At 43.0% G+C, this 17,249-nt stretch overlaps 2 protein-coding genes across 2 annotated transcripts in view; both read right to left on the bottom strand.

Moving 5' to 3' along the window:
* The window catches only part of LOC121640415, a 601,409-nt gene that overhangs the window by 237,814 nt on the left and 346,346 nt on the right, over nucleotides 1-17,249 (bottom strand). The window contains exon 18 of the mRNA XM_041986133.1: nucleotides 6,290-6,616. Within this exon, the coding sequence (XP_041842067.1) occupies nucleotides 6,290-6,616 (327 nt within the window). The remainder of the gene's footprint in view (nucleotides 1-6,289; nucleotides 6,617-17,249) is intronic.
* Nucleotides 1,742-14,051, bottom strand: LOC121640455 (butyrophilin subfamily 1 member A1-like). Its single transcript, XM_041986224.1, has 8 exons — nucleotides 13,914-14,051; nucleotides 13,456-13,796; nucleotides 10,334-10,511; nucleotides 9,512-9,856; nucleotides 8,446-8,781; nucleotides 7,040-7,141; nucleotides 2,364-2,696; nucleotides 1,742-2,243 (listed from the first exon to the last, which is right to left on the bottom strand). Exons 3-8 carry the CDS (start codon nucleotides 10,407-10,409, stop codon nucleotides 2,164-2,166), a joined length of 1,272 nt encoding a protein of 423 aa, XP_041842158.1. The 5' UTR covers nucleotides 10,410-10,511; nucleotides 13,456-13,796; nucleotides 13,914-14,051; the 3' UTR covers nucleotides 1,742-2,163.

Raw genomic sequence — 17,249 nt, 5'->3', positions numbered from 1 at the left:
TGATCTCTCTCTGAGAAAATAGATGAGGAACAAATGTTCTTTTCTTCTCCACAAACATCATGTTTCTGCTGAATCTTTGTGGCAGAAGAAGAATGAAAGCAGTGAAGTATTAATGGAGTCTGGTAGCAGCACCTGCAGCAGCTTCCTCACACTGGATCATGTTCAGTGTTTGACTCCCACTTTCTGATCACGGATCAATAAGCCAACACTGATCAATACTCACTGTGGGAGAAACCAGCTAAACAAATATTCTTCTGTTTCTGCAGCGTATCATGTTTAGTTGTGAGACCTGGTTATAAATTTATATTAACTTGGCAGTTCCAGGATTTTCCCTTGTCTCAATACAGAGAAGAAGGAAATCTCCTTCATTAACCAAATAACTAAGTCAGCTTTTAACATGTAAGAAGGATTAAAAATAAAACATTTCTCTTTGATTTATAAAGTTATAAAGGTAAAGAAAAAAGGTGAAAAACTCAAGTAAAGTAGACATAATGTGAAGTTGTTCTTCACTATAAATCAACAGTCTGAACTGGTGTTACCGTGAGGCAACGCTGCCCTCTGCTGGTCAAAGTGGGAATTGTTCTCTAGAGATTGAGCTGTGAGGAGGACCAATGCTCTGCTGGATGGACTGAGAGGAGAAAAATGATGGATGGAGAGAACCAGCATCAGTTTTGTCTCCCTCATCAGCACTGAGTCTACAGGTCACATGACCCTCCACCGTGTTACCAGGTCTGATGAAGGCCTCTACAGGTGAACCTTCTGGGTCACCAGATCCAGAAGATGCCAGATCCATGACAGAAGCCTCTGCAGCTTCCTTACTGACTGAATCTGGGCCTGTTGAACTGATGTGAGCTGATCTCAGGGACACATTTCACTCCAAGCTGAACTCATACAGATATTTATTGCAGTATTTTCTTATTTCATAACCACATTTAATGCTGCACATAACAAACAGGATGCAATAGTCTTTAGAACGAGGGGAACTCCTGTTGTTTGAACATCAACACAAAAACCTGAACCCAGCAGACAGATGAAAACCACTTTCCCAATATGTAGCATCAGTGGTCCACAGCTCCACGTTTCCTCCCTCTGAATAGTGGTTAGTACCTGCTGCAGCATCAAAGGACTCCAAGAGTGACGTGTCTCGTCCTTGCAGCACCTGTCCTGCTAATCTCCTCCTCTTCCTCATCATAATTTAATTATATTCTGTGTTCTGGTCGACTCTCAGATGTTTCAGGAGGTTTGTGGTGCTGCTACAACATCTCTATGTCTTCACACACACATCATACATCACACCGTTGCTGTTCAGCTCCACACGTGATGCTACGGCCTGAGTGAGAGATGCTGCTGCGCCCCTACGCTGGGCCACTTCACATAGGACTATGGCAGGCGGAAGAAAAAGTAGTTCCTGCCAACTGGGTATAATTTAAAGAAGATCCGGATATTCTAGTTACTTTCCACTGTATTCCACTTCATGAGAGACTTCATTTTTACCCCAAATCAGTAAAATATCGATATTCTAACATGATAATCGATTCTAGAGCATAAAAAGCTGGTATCGGTAGTATCGATATTTTGGTATCGATCAGCACATCACTAGTTTAACCCTCTAAATGCCAGTTTGAATTATTGCATATTTATTGCTAAACAAGACAAAAACTGAATGATTTTCTACATAATATCAGGGGGATGGGTCAGATGTTACGGTGAGGGAACATCTGAAAAGTTCCCTCTCCTCTTCCTCCAGATGTTACGGTGAGGGAACATCTGGAAAGTTCCCTCTCCTCTTCCTCCAGATGTTACGGTGAGGGAACATCTGGAAAGTTCCCTCTCCTCTTCCTCCAGATGTTACGGTGAGGGAACGTCCTCCACGATGCTGGAAAGTTTGGTCCAGAGTGAGACCTCTGTCACAGTTAACAGGATCTACGGCAGGACGCCTTCATGACACTAAGAGTCTAAAACAAACAACAAGATGCTGGAGTCCAAAACACACAGCTGATCAACATATGACATCACACTGACTCCACTCTGACATCACTGATCACTACTGATCAATACTACGTCTGCAGGCTGGAACAAGTCCTCTCTTCATCCATCGTCCATCAGATCCTTCACTGATATTTTCTCTCTGATCCAAAGTCAGATTGGATCAATAATCAAAGATCAGACTGATTGATCAGCCATCAGAGGAGTCGGATCTGCTTCTGTTCCTGATGTCCTCTGATCCTGGACCTGAACTCTCCCTGCAGAGGAGACAGAGGACAGTCAGACAAGAAAACAAACAAACAAACAAACAAACAAACAAACAAACAAACAAAAAAACAAACAAACAAACAAACAAACAAACAAACAAACAAACAAACCTTTGACGTTGAGCAGAACTGTTTTATATCTGATGAAACCTCCTTCCCTCTTCACTCCACATCTGTACCGTCCACTGTCTCCATGTTTGGGATGATCCAGAATCAGACTGAAGTCTCCAGTTTTCAGAGGATCTTGATTCATCTTAGTTCTGTTTCTGTAGACCTGGTCCTGTTTTCCAGGTTGATCAGAACCGTCCTGGTAAACGTGGCAATAGATTCTTGGTTTAGGTTCCAAGCGCCACCACTCCACTTCAGCATCTCCAGGCAGATCAGGTGTAGTTCTGAAGGGCAGCAGGACAGACTCCGCCCCCTCCTCCACCTCCACCTGACAGACTGAGAGAAGAAGAAAATCAATCAGCTGATCAGCTTATTGATGAGTGATCAGAAAGTGGGAGTCAAACAGCTTCAATGAACAGACACGTTTCAGAGCAGCTCAGATCAGAGCTGGAAGAAGCTCCTCTGAACACAAACATGTTCAACACGGACCTTCTTCTTCTGTCTGGAAGCTTCCTGTCAAACACAAAGTCCACTACTGGGAAGCAGCATACAGGAAGTCCTGATCATGTGACTCCTTCAGCAGGAAGAACAGAGGAAACTTCAGCCTCTGCTTCCAGATGGACTTGTCATTAAAAGACAGAAGGTCTTTGTAGAAGCACCTGAGCTTCCTCATCCCTTCATGGAAACTCTCACACTGGGAAAAAAGAGCAAATTCTCTGGAACTTTTCCTGGAAAACTAAACACATGATGTCATCAGTCAGTGATGATGAAGCCACATGATGAAGGTGTCCTCATGTTCTGGAGTCCTCCACCTAAATGACACATTTTAGAGTAAATGGATGAAGAATGTTGAAGTGATGGTGGAAAAGTTTTTCCAGTCTGAATCTGGACTTTCACTCCAGTTCAAACTTCACCTAAAGAGGAGCTCTGAGACGTCTTTGAATTTGGAAGAACAATCCAGATGAAAGCAGAGCAGCAACATCCCATAATCAGTGTGTGTTGGTGTTGCTAGGTGTGGACCAATCAGGATGCTGTGTGAACAAACATCAGTGTGTTGAGGAGCAGTTCAGTTTGCTTGTTTGGGTTCTTCAGCAGCAGAGGACTTCTTCTTCTTCTTCTTCTTCATCAACTTTTTATTTCAGCTTCAGATGCATCAACAACCACGTTCCAGTCTCACTCTGGTTTTTATGGATTAAATCCTTTAACCCTAAAACACCCCCTCTCCCTCCATCCCTCCCTCCCCTGCCCACCACCAGCAGCACTTTATTATTTAATGTCAACAAAAGTTCTGTTGGGTCGGATCTACGTCAGCGGGAGAACAGCTGGAGGCTGGAAGATCATTCTACATGCATGAGAACATGGATGATGGTTCCAGTACATCCAGTCTGCTTTGTCTGGTGGAACCATCAGCCAGTTCCAGTTCAGAAGAGTGTGGTGATGCTGGAGAAGATGGGGGCATCACACCGTACAGGACCGAAGTGTACCGAGCGGACCTCCTGCCTTCCTGAGAGACGGTGGAGAAGCAAACATGGCCGCCGTAGCAGGGAGCCCAGACTGGTGTGTTACTGGTGTTCCACACATTATTTATTCAGAAATGTGGTTTATTTAAAGCTGATTTTCTAATCAAGTCATAGCAGAGCATTTCTAATAAAACTGAGATGTTTACTAGCTGATAGTGGGACAGAGATCCTGTGGAAATAATTACATTTAATTACAATAATTACATACTAGGTTTAATATTTAGTCTGTAAACAGAGGAAATATGATCATTTAAATCAATCTATCTATCTATCTATCTATCTATCTATCTATCTATCTATCTATCTATCTATCTATCTATCTATCTATCTATCTATCTATCTATTTAGGAGGTGGAACCAGGTAGGAAGAAGCTGGAGAAAAACAAGCCGCCACCAGCAGCACACGCTGCATAGTCATGTGCAGGTGCTGCAGCAGGAGCAGAGACCTGATCTGAGCTGCTGACACTTCTGAATAGTTGATTTAAGCTCATAGTAATTAGTGGAGACGCTCATGATCATATAAATCTCCTCTTCTTGCTTCATATAGCCGAGCTCTTACTTCTGTCATGCTGTCGGACTGTTCTCCATCACTTCAGGTTCCTCCACCCCTGCTCCGCTTTTTACTAATATTCAGGCTGTGACAATAAAAGCAAAGATAAAAGCAAAAAGCAACAGAGTGAAAAACAGCTTTTATCCCAGAGCTGTCTCATCCCTGAACTCTGCTTCCATGAAGTACTGAGTCATTTGGCTGAAATAGAGCCTGTGCAATAATTCTTGCTGTCCGTCAAATGTTAAATGTATTTTAATTATTTCATTTCATCATTATTTTTTCGGGAGTGTGTTTTTATCTTAACATGAGAGCTGCTTCCTCAGGTTGGTTGCACCCTGTACAACGACAATAAAGTGGATTCTGGTTCTGGTTCTAAGTTTAGACTTTGATGGTTTCTGTGGCAAACAAGACGACAATTGTTGCTTCACACTTTGTTTCCTAAAACCTTCTTTGATTAGAATTAGCTAATGTTATTTAAGCTCTAAACTTCTAAAGGGAATGAATGAAGTTTAAATGCAGCGTCAGAATTACCGCTGGTGTTCTAGTATTAAAATAAAAAGAGTATTTTTATTTGTACAGGGGCCAGTGTGATCTGTACAAAGATGGGGACTCCAGTCTGGAACTGAAAAAAAGAAAAGAACTTCCAAACCCAGCTGACAGCACCACAGAATTCCCAGCAGCCCTTAAAGACTTTTGTCATGAATTCAGAGCAACCAGGCCTGAAATCCGTCATCTGTCAGCCGTGAGAACGTCAGCTGCAGATTTCCAGAAACCTGCTGCAAAGACTGTGGGACTGGCCAGGTGTGAACAGCTCAACTAGAATGCAGATGGAAACGCAGCGTACAGAGTTCCAGTCACTGAACTCTGGGATGGACTGAAAAGACAAAGTCATCTGGTCTAAGATGAATCTGTCCACTTCCTGACCAGACTCACAAAGCTTTCTGATCCATATGGAGGCATCCAGCATCCCGCAGACCTGGACAACTACTGGGGCACATTGAAAGCAGCTCTGCTGATATTTCTGGATGGACTTCTGTCCAAAGTGTCAGCAGCAGTTAAAAGAAACTGTGTCCTCTCCGGTCCTGTCCAGACTGGCTGAATTAAGGAGACCTGACCTTCATGGACACAACCAGCTGCCCTAAAGTCAGATCCAGGACAGCTAGACACACATAAAGCCCACCTCCCCACGCTCCAACCCCCTCCATACGTCATCACAGGACTGTGGTGCTGAAGGGGCTTTTAGCTGCTCGAATTAAAGTAGAATTTGACTTTTACACACTCACAAAGAAAGCAGGAGGTTTTCTGCATATTTGGGATGTTCTGAATTCACTGTGTTCAGGTTGTGAGGATTCTTTGTTTCTCCATTTCTGACTTGTTATCTTAAATGTTTTAAATAGATGAGAATGGACATGTTGGAATAAAAGTCCATGTTAAAGTAAAAAATCTCCATTTTTCCTACATTTTCACTTTTCTTTACAAGATAATTGTAATTTTTATTTTAATTGTTAAATTTTATAATTATATTATAATTATAATGATATAAGTGGTTAAGCATGATATTTCATGTTCTCTGTTTGTACTTTAAGGTTCTTATTTTATGTCCTGGACTTTGAAGACCAGTTAAATAAAGATCTCATATTTGAACTGGTCCTGGTTCCTGTGCGGTCCTAAGGTCCAATCAAACAAGAACTCTACGAGCAGCGTTGTGAGACTGCAGCTAAATGCTGAACTCATTCAATCACATTTACTCTCAAACACACACATTTCACTTTCACCTTCTAAACACACTCTGATCAGTATTGATCACAACTGATCAGCTGATTGGAAAAATACTCAAACATCAAATTTAATCCACTGACCTCTGACTGTGAGCAGAACTTGTTTCTTCATCAGGATGTTTCCCTCCCTGCTGTAGACTCTGCAGGTGAAGGTTCTACTGTCATAATCTGTGGGGTGTTTCAGAGTCAGACTGAGGTTTCTAGATTGTAGAGGGTTTCTCTCCATCTCTGTTCTGGGTTTGTAGAACTGGTTCTGTTCTTCAGGCTGGTCAGAACCGTTCTGATACACATGGACTGTCCTGTAGAGATTATCCCTCCACTCCACTTTAGCGTCTCCAGGCAGGTGAACTGTGGTTCTGCAGGGCAGCAGGACAGACTCCGCCCCTGACTCCACCTCCACCTGGTAGACTGAGAGAAACAAACACCATCAGCTGTACAGACAGGATCTGCTGTCTGTACAGAGTCTTCTCAGATCTGAACCATCTGAAGCTGAACTCCACCACGACTGAGCTCAGCTCCAGGAGGAACATGTACTGAAGCTGCTGCATCCAGCTGTTTACCACCACAGAAGAAGAACAGCTGCTCCACATGGAGACTCTGTGTGAGATAAATGCAGTGAAGCTTCAACTCTGTTTGGTAAAGTCATGATGTGGAGCTGCTTTACTGGTGAAGGACTCAGTCTGAAGGAGCTTTCCTGACTTCTGGAACAAAACCTGAACTTTCTCTTCACATTTCTGTCTCAGCTTCTGGAACAAATCTGACTGTCAGAGAACCACAAGAAGACTCATGTTGACCATCAGCATTATGGGTAGTGTAGTTTTAGAGACTCACCTGACATGAAATAGAACCTAAAATGATATAAAACACCAGCAGAAATGACAAGAACCAGAACCAGGGGAACCAGAACAGCTGTGGCCCAAGATGGAAATGGTTCTGTGGAAAAAAGGAAGAGTTATAACCTCTGACCTGTATCTACATCTCTGATTTCTGAGCTGATGTGTTACAGCCTTATTCCAAAATGGAATAAATTCATTTTTGTCCTCAAAATTCTACACACAATACCCCATAATGACAATGTGAAAAAGTATTTTTATGGAAATTTTTGCAAATGTATTAAAAATTAAACACTAAGAAATCACTTGTACATAAGTATTTACAGCATTTGCCATGAAGCTCAAAAGTGAGCTCAGGTGCATCTTGTTTTTAACTGATCTTCCTTGAGATGTTCCTACGGCTTAACTGGAGTCAACCTGTGGTAAATTCAGTTGATTGGACATGATGTGGAAAGGCACACATCTTTCTATATATAAGGTCCCACACTTGACAGTGCATGGTAGAGCACAAACCAAGCATTAAGTCAAAGAAATTGTCTATAGACCTTCCAAGACAGGATTGTCTCGAGGCAGAAATCTGGAGAAGGGTACAGGAAAATGTCTGCTGCCTTGAAGGTCCCAACGAGCACAGTGGCCTCAATCATCCGTAGATGGAAGAAGTTCAGAACCACCAGGACTCTTCCTAGAGCTGGCCGGCTACCTAAACTGAGCGATCGGGGAAGAAGGGCCCTAGTCAGGGCCTGATGGTCACTGTCAGAGCTACAGAATTCCTCTGTGGAGAGAAGAGAACCTTCCAGAAAAACAATCATCTCTGCAGCAATCCACCAATCAGGCATGAATGGTAGAGTGGCCAAACGGATGCCATTCCTTAGTAAAAAGTACATGGCAGCCCGCCTGGAGTTTACCAAAATACACCTAGAAGACTTTCAGACCATGAGAAACAAGATTCTCTGGTCTGATGAGACAAAGATTAAACTCTTTAGCATGAATGCCAGGTGTCATGTTTAGAGAAAACCAAACACCGTTCATCACCAGGCCAATACCATCCCTACAGTGAAGTATGGTGGTGGCAGCATCATGCTGTGGGGATGTTTTTCATTGGAAGGAACTGGGAGACTAGTCAGGATAGATGGAAAGATGAATGCATGAACTTTTAGAAAAAAAAAGAATTTATTCCATTTCTGGAACAACATAAGATGTGGAAATAGTGAAGCACTGTCAAAACTTTCAGGATGCACTGTACATCTCTCACCTGTATCTACATTTCTGACCGGTATCTACATCTCTAATCGATTTCTACATCTCTAACCTGTATCTACTTCTCTGACATGTATCTACATCTCTTAACGGTATCTACATCTCTAACCTGTATCTACATCACTGACCTGTATCTACACCTCTGACCTTTGCCATGCATCAGAACTACTTTCTGTCTCAGGATGTCTTTGTCTCTGTAGACGGTGCAGATGTAGCTTCCCGTGTCTCTGTCTGTGGGGTGTTTCAGGGTCAGACTGACGTCTCCAGAACTCAGCAGGTCTTTGAACATCTCTGTACGGTCTCTGTGAAATATGCTCTGCTTCATAAAGTCTTTACTTGTGTTTGGATAAACATGAACCATCATTAAATCTGGATCAGAGTGAGTCCACTCCACAGTAACGTCTTTGGGCAGGTCAGGTGTTGTTCTGCAGGGCAGGATGACAGACTCCGCCCCCTCAGTCACCTTCACCTCCACCTGATGGTCTGAGAAGACAGAACAAAATAAATCATAGGAGCAGCATCACTAATACTGACAGCAATAGAAGCAGTGATTTGTGTCTGTCCACAAATAATAATAAATTAATATTTTAGAAACACAGATTGTACCATCTCTTTGGGTTTTAATGACATCCGTTAATTATTCCAACAGATCTCCAGAAAAACATTTTATTCGCAACTCTGACGTAGGAAACTTTAGTTTTTTACAGCAGAGAAGAAGAAGACAAGAATGGTGATTCTGTTCCTTCTCATAGATTCCTGAGGTGATGAAAACAACATGTGGTGATGAGGAACTGTTCTTACAAGGGAACAGAATACATGTCCTATTCTTATGAGAGGAGTCTAAATCTTGGTCTAGATGTCCAACCTTCAGAAGGGTGGTATGCTCGCTCAATATGATGACCAAGAGTGACCAAGGTTCTCCTCCACCAACCTGCCATATTTGCTGTCATACCTGACCTTTAAGTTAATAAGAAAACATGACAAATCTCAGCTCTACATGTCGTCTGTAGTCCAGTTCAGTCTTCACCCTGTCATGAACTGGTGCTAAAAAACTGAACTGAAGTGAATGATGAAATGTCAGCTGTTGTTTTCTCTTTTTTCCTGAGGAGTTTGTTTCATTTTCAGTCTTACAACAAATATTCATCAGTTTGTTGGTTCAGTCTTTTCCAGTTTTACCCCTGATCTGTATCCACAGCAGGTGTTTGCTGCTCACCTTTGACCATCAGCTGGACATCAGCCACCCACCATGTAGCTCGGTCATCTCTGAAGGAGCAGGTATAATCACCGCTGTCAGACAGTTCTGGTTTTCTCAGAGTGAGGCTGAAATCTGAAGTATCAAAAGCATCAGACATCACTGATGTGCGTCCTCTGTAACGCTGGTTTTGTTCTTTCAGAGCACCCTTTTCTCCTTGCAGGTGGACAGATGTGGGACTGAGATCACTGCGAGTCCACAAGACTGTGGGGTTGTCTTCAATAAAACCAGAGTACCGACAGGGCAGCAAGACTGACTCCGCCCCCTCATTCACCTCCACCACACCAGGCAAGGCATGCTGGGAAACTGTGAGGACACAAACATAAGGACAAATCAGCTGTAGTTTTATCTCTCTGTCTACATGGTGCTCTAAGGAACTGTGTTATTGTGACAAACTGAACATGAAAGATACGTAAAGATCCATTTTATAACATAACATGTCAGATTATTATTATATGCGCTCAAACAAACACACAAACACACGCACACACACACACACACACACTGATGCTTCTCTTGTTTTCTCCTGATTTTCTCCACATTCCACCTTTTAATGTATTTGTATGTATTTTTCAATTGTGTATTTTTTGTATCAGAAAAGAGCTTTTTACATCAGAGCTTCTTGTTACCGGAATTTGATCTCATTACAGTGTAGTTTACCAAGTGAGATGGCGGCGCCCAGTCCGGCTGTGGCTGCATGGGCTCGCGACAATTAGGGACTTTGTTAAATACACCATCTAGGATCATGAATCTAGTCAGTACTCAGCAGAGTATAGTACGAACGCCAGCAGCTGCTTGATTTACGACCATCCAGAAACTTTGGCTTTGTAGATAAGACAACTCTGGAGTGTTTACGCATCCTCGGAGCGCTACGCCAGCTAGACCCTGCGGCTTGTGGAGCAGCGGATTCACCAAGCGGAAGCGGCCCGCAGAGATCCAGAAGGAAACATCAGCCACGACCCTGACAAGATAAATAACACTTTCAAAGAATTCTATAAAACAGTATATAGCTACACATTATCACAACTAACTACAACGGATGACAATATTGATCAATTTCTTAGTAACATCAATCTTCCAAAATTAAAACATGAAGATAAAATGGTCTTGGATTCCCTCCTTTCAGTCGATGAACTCCATGAAGCTCTCCAGCATATGCCCAACAATAAAGCTCCAGGTCCAGATGGTTACCCAGCAGAATTCTACAAAGAATTCTGGACAATGCTGGCACCCACCTTCTACGATATTAGAAGTAAGGGAAAAACAGAAAATATCTTCAAATATGAACCTAGCCAATATTACTCTACTATTAAAACCAGGTAAAGACCCGACACTTCCATCCAGTTACCATCACACTTATTAACACGTTCTCATCAATATCTGACTACTCTATTAACTGGTCTAAGACTATTATTATGCCCATCAACTGTGACCTACAAAACATACCCAATACTACATTACAGTCTGGAAACATTAGATATTTAGGCATAAACATTTCCCCCAGGTTATCAGAACTAACAAAGCTAAATTATGTCCAGCTACTTAAAGCAATAGAGGATGATCTCTCACGGTGGAGGTGCTTACCCATATCACTCATGGGGAGGGTTGCCACAGTTAAAATGATGGTTCTATCTAAAGTAAACTACCTGTTTTCAATGATACCCACTAAACCATCCTCCAGCTGGTTTAAGTCACTGGACTCACATATATCTAAATTTTTATGGAAAAATAAGCCATCACGTATCAGTCTAAAAACTTTACAACAGACTAAAGATAGAGGTGGATTGGAGCTACCCAACTTTAATCACATTTTCTTAGCTAACAAGCTGCAGCATATCTCCAAATGGCTTAAACCTAGCAGTCTGGATGAAACATGGTTAGATGTAGAGCAAGCATTGTGTGAGGATGTGTTTATCTCTGACCTGCCATTCATCAGCTCAACCATCAAAACACATAAGTGTTTTAAAATATCAATATCAGTTCCTCCTTAGTGGCTTGGTGGGATTTTCTAAAAATAACTCAATCCTCACTTTTTCCATGTTAGTTTACACCCCTCTGGAACAACCCTGACATCCTGCACAACAGAAAGATGATTAACTTCACTAAATGGAAAAATAAAGGAATAAAACAGAACATATAATACAAAATGGAAACTTCTTCTCATTTAATATTCTCACTTCACAATATGGAATTAGCAGCAAATATTTTTTTAGAATATCACCAGCTTAAATCTATGATATGCAAAAAAACCTATTGTCACAGTCTGTCTTGCCACTCTTTCAGCACTTCCCTGATCCTCCACACCTGTCCCTGATCCCGGCTCCCAATCAATCCAACCTGTCACACCTGTCCCCCATTGACTCACCAGTCCTTATATACACCAGCACCACAGTCATTCCCTGTTGGACCTTATACCTGCATTCTTCATGGACTCACGCCTTCTCTGTTCCTGGTTCCTGTCCCTCCTTCAGTCCTGTCTGAGTAAGACCTTCACCTTGTGTTCCATCTGAATAATAAAGTATTGTTAACCTGCCCTTGTCTCCGTGGAGTCCATGTGTAACACCTATTAGGGTGGCAGAATGCATGAATCTCAATGCCCCAAAGCTATTATGAAAGCTATAATCTTCTCTTGTAAAAGTTGTAGGAAATTTTCTGGTGTGTTCATGTACATGTGTAACAGTTTGTTGTCTGATGAAAATGTGGATTGAAGGGTCGTTTCCTTCTGTCTGTGATGTTTTTGTCTCCTTTCTTCTTTCCCTTTTGCTTCTTTTTGCTATTTTCCATCTTTTTCTGTCCCCTCCGGTCAGGTCCAGCAAGATTACATAGATTCCATGATTCAAAGTAAATAAATAAATGAATCAGATTATCAAGAGGAGCCTTACTCATAGGCCTTCTCTTGCAGAGCAAATTTGTTCAGCACGATACAGCAACCAGATTATCATTTTGCTTGCTATGAAGCTGGACAGGACAAGTTAAAAAAAAAAGAAGAAAAAATAAAAAGAAAGAAATGGCCGGCAGTGGGGAAAGCGGAGGGAGTGTGACCGAAGGCGGAAACGTGGTTGTTGAGGAGAGCTAACGGCTAAGTTACAAGCTAATCCCTACAAAACACCACTTCCATCTATCTTCCTCTCCAACGTCTGCTCACTAGAGACTAAAGTGGACTATCTCTAGCTGGACTTAACATCTAAATAGGAGTTAAACAATTGCTGCGCCATCATTCTGACAGAAACCAAGCTCTTCAATTCCAGACAATGTTGTTAGTATTGAGGGGCTAGACAAATCTAGAGGTGGTGGCTTGTGTATTTATATCAACAACAACTGGTGTATAATGCTGGCTCTGTCTCCAGTCACTGCTCACCGGACATTGAGCTCCTGACTGTGATCTGCAGACCGTTCTACCAGCCCAGGGAATTTACTGCTGTTATCATTACTGCTGCCAATGATAATACCAAGGAGACGATGAGTGTTCTTTACCGGACTATCAGACTATATTTATATTTTATATATATTTTTTATACTATTGTGAGCGAATGCAACAACATTTCGTTCGGTATACACTGCATATCTGAATGACAATAAACTCTAAGTCTGAATAGATCCATAAGATCACAGTCACAAGAAAATCCCTCCCACATTCCTTCACTTTGCAGCTGATTTGGACTTTTCCAGCTAAAAGTCCAAACTCAGTTCTACCAAATGTCCTACTGCTAAACTTTCAGCAGCACTTTGTTCAGGAAACAGTAGCAGCTCTTCACAGAGTTTCTCTCTGAAACATCCAGATACTCCAACACAAGCTTTCTTTCTGCTTCACTCACAAACACGTGAGGGAAGACATACGATGTCTGAAATGTCTGTTCACACAATCAGAGAGAGAAAGATGAAAGAAGAGCAGAAGCTGATCTTACCGTGCAGGAGGATGAGGAGCACCACAAACATCTTCATCTTCCTGTCAAACTGCAACAAGCTCAAACTAAGAGACTCTTTAAAAGGTTTTTCACCTTCATCAGCCACTGACGCTTTGACGCACTTCACCTACAGAGAAAGTTGTTACACAATCAGCTTCAGGGTGACTTCTCAGGACAGAGGAGGACGTTCAGCTTCCTCATAGTTTCATACCGGTTCATCCAGTTTGCCTCACTGTTGCTGGAACTCACCTCCACCTTTGTTATGGCTTCATGTGTAAACAGATCTCTCCTCCAAGTTTACTAACCTCCGTTTGTTGTGCAGCACAGCAGTGAGATCAGAGCTGCAGAGAAATGACACTCAGCTCAGTTGGAGCTTTAATGGCTGCTCTGCTGTGGGAAGCAGCAGTGATCACCTCTCAGCATTTACACACCAACACACATCCAGCAGATGGACTCACCCAGCAGCATCTGGACACATGTTCCCTCCATTCTGCAGCTGGATGGAATCAGACCAGCAGCAGTTTGACTGACAGGAAAATCCTCCTCTTCCTCTTTGTGTGCCGCTACACGTCAGATTTGTTTCGCTCTGCAGCACAAACCACATCTCACCTACAAGAACAGAGGTGCAGATCAACACATGCTCACAAGAGATCACATGGTAACAAGCCGGAAAGATTCTTAACCTTCACTTCAGCTGTCAGTTGTTTAACTTTTCTGAACTACAAGTTTTATTTGTACCAAAACTCATTTAACAACTTCGTCCAACACATTTATCCACAGCCTGCCACACGTGTGCCACTATGCTCCTTTTGCATCCGTTTGCAGGTTTGGAGCCTCTTTTTTCAACAGCCTGGAGAACATTTTCTTGAGGAAGCTGAGATCCCTTTTGGAGTTGAAACATCTGGTCCTCCTCTATGAGGATGCAGACACCACCTGGTCCACCACTTCACAGGAGTCGTTCTCAATATCTTCACTTAGTTGAAGAGACCTGTCAACCAAGACAGCCCCGCAACATCCGGAGTCTTCAGCATCTCAGGGACCGTCCCACCAGGAAGCTTTGTAATTAACCTCCTCCAAGGTGGTGAGCAGCTCTTCCACTGACTCCTGTTCTCTGCCATCTCACTGGAGAACATGCAGGCCAGGTTAAGGAGATCCTCCAAGTCATCCCTCCACCACCTGACAATGTCCAGTTCAGGTCAGCAGCTCCCCATCCAGACCAGACATCACCTGGGACATCTCTTACTTTTCCTTCCTGAGTGAACAAATGATTTGCCAGATCACCCTGGAGGTGAACTGCAAGGCCCTTTTTATGGCCTTTCCAAAAATATGAGTCAAAAGACTTTAATGCATTAATCACTAGCAGTGGCTCAGGTGGTAGAGCAGGTCGTCCAATGGCCGGAAGGTTGGTGGTTCGATTCCTACTCCCGCAGTCATCTGTTGTGGTGTCCTTGGGCAAGACACTTAACCCTCCTTGCCTCCAGTGTTGGCATCGCTGGTGTATGAATGAGTGGATGAATGTTCGGTGATGGTCGGAGAGGCCGTAGGCGCAAGCTGGCAGCCACGTTTCCGTCAGCTTGCCCCAGGGCAGCTGTGGCTACACAAGTAGCTTACCATCACCAGGTATGAGTGAGGAGTGGATGAATAATGGATTCACAATGTAAAGCCCTTTGGGTGCCTTGAAAAGTGCTATATAAATCTAATCCATTATAATTATTATAATAATTACAAACAGTGTTGCAGACTAAGCTATGTTAGCATTATATTTAGCAAGTTTTTTAGACCTCTGTTTAAGAAAAAGCTACTTTTTCTGGTGTTATTGGAGACTTTTGGAGACCGACGATTAGTAAAACCTGGAGGCTGTACTGCTGCTGGCACCAGAGTGAGGCGTCATAAACTGGACCAGATCTGCTCAGAACATCTAGAATTTTCTGTCCAGTGTAAAAATATATATTTATTCCAACCTCAGCATATGAAGTCATACCTAAAAGAGTCGATTTACAAAGGAAATACAAAACCTGGTGAAACATTTACCAACATTCATCTGCCAGCTGTAAAGTGACACAGTGACCACAGATCAGTGGTTAAAGCCGAGAGAAGAAACAAACCACCTCCATCTCACTTCCTGTCAGCTGACCTGCTCTCACCTGCAGGAGGAAAAGGTTTGTTTCTACAACACTGATCAAATTAATGCTTCAACATCACCTTCTTTTATAGGCGCTCTTTCTAACACTGAGAAGGTTTAACAGTCAAAGCTGCTTAAACTGGGTCAGTGAAGGCATCACGCAGGTACTGATGTTCTCCTGCAGGTTCTGGTGTCAGATGTTGGTCTCCATGTTGTTGCTGTCTGTCTCACTTCATGCTTCTCTTCATTTCTGTGTTAAAACAGAACTAATAGTTTCCTGAGAGAGATCAGTGGAGGAGAAAACACAACACTGACACCCACACACTTCACTGGCTCTCTGATCACATGGAAGAAGCTTTCTAACAGGGTGAGCAGAGAGGAAACCACAACACTGACACCGAGTCACAGAGGAGGAGGAGGAGGAAGAGGACTTGATGTGAGGATGAACGGAGCAAACAGTGGGTCTAATTTCAGCAGCATCAGGATGGAGGAAACATCTCTGCTGCTGCTGTTTGATGGGTATTTTTCTATCATAAAATAAGACACAAAGAACTCAGAGTGAAGTCAGCTTCATCATGATGGGGAGAGACGGTGGTTCAGCACTCAGAGAGTGTCTGGTGTCAACTCCGAAGTCTCAACCCCAGAGCAGCCTCTTTATTGAGCAGATTTCGCACTTCAGTAGAGCAAGTAAAGTTCAAGCAAAGTTCAAACAGGGAATCCGCAAATCATTACCCAACCTTAAGGGAGAAACTTTAAACTGTCAACTTCTGCTTACTCCAACACTGTTCTGTAAGTACTGGACTCATTTTACTCTGCTGTCTTCATGAATGTGAACGTTAAACTGAGCTGAGTTTCATTCCTCTGCAGCTCTGAGCTCACTGCTGTGCTGCACCACAAACAAGGTTAGAAAACACCTCACACTTTCAACCTGTTTCCATGGAGATGCTCAGATGCTGACTGCTGATTTATAAAGATTTTTTTTATCATAAACTTCTTCCATCTTTATCACAGCTTGTCTGAACATCAGTCCCAGCAGATCTCAGCTGTTTGAAGGAGACTTTGGGTATCTGGTCTGTGAGGAGGACGACAGCTCTGCTGGATGGACGGTGAGGAGAAACACCACCAGACCACAGTGTGAGTGTGGAGATAGATGGGGGGAAAGCAGCTGGTTCATCCTGTAACATCAGTGTTGTCTTCAAAAAGGACTCTGGAGTTTACTGGTGTGAGTCCAGAGAGGGAGCAACCAGTAACAGCATCACTCTCACTGTCACTGGTAAGATCAGACTGTGGAGTTAGTGGTGATGAAGCTGTGTGGAAATGGATGAAATGCTGTAGTTTGTCTCTGTGTTGAGGTGGATCAGTGATCCTGCAGAGTCCTGTCCTCCCTGTGATGGAGGGAGATGACCTCACTCTGAGCTGTCAATCAAAGCCTCCCTCCAACCTCCCAGCTGCTTTCTATAAAGATGGCTCCCTCATCAGGACTGAGTCTACAGGTCACATGACCCTCCACCATGTTACCAGGTCTGATGAAGGTCTCTACAGGTGTAGCATCAGCAGTCATGGAGAGTCTCCACCCAGCTGGATCTCTGTCACAGGTGAGAAGCTTCACTCTCATTTCAACACTTATTTCATCCACAGTCACCTGACCAGGTGGGATTCTCTCTGCTGGTAA

Source organism: Melanotaenia boesemani, chromosome 5 (assembly GCF_017639745.1).
Source record: "Melanotaenia boesemani isolate fMelBoe1 chromosome 5, fMelBoe1.pri, whole genome shotgun sequence".
NCBI classification, from domain to species: Eukaryota; Metazoa; Chordata; class Actinopteri; order Atheriniformes; family Melanotaeniidae; genus Melanotaenia; species Melanotaenia boesemani.
The sequence above is the reverse complement of the archived record's forward strand: the minus strand, read 5'-3'. Positions and strand labels throughout refer to the sequence as shown.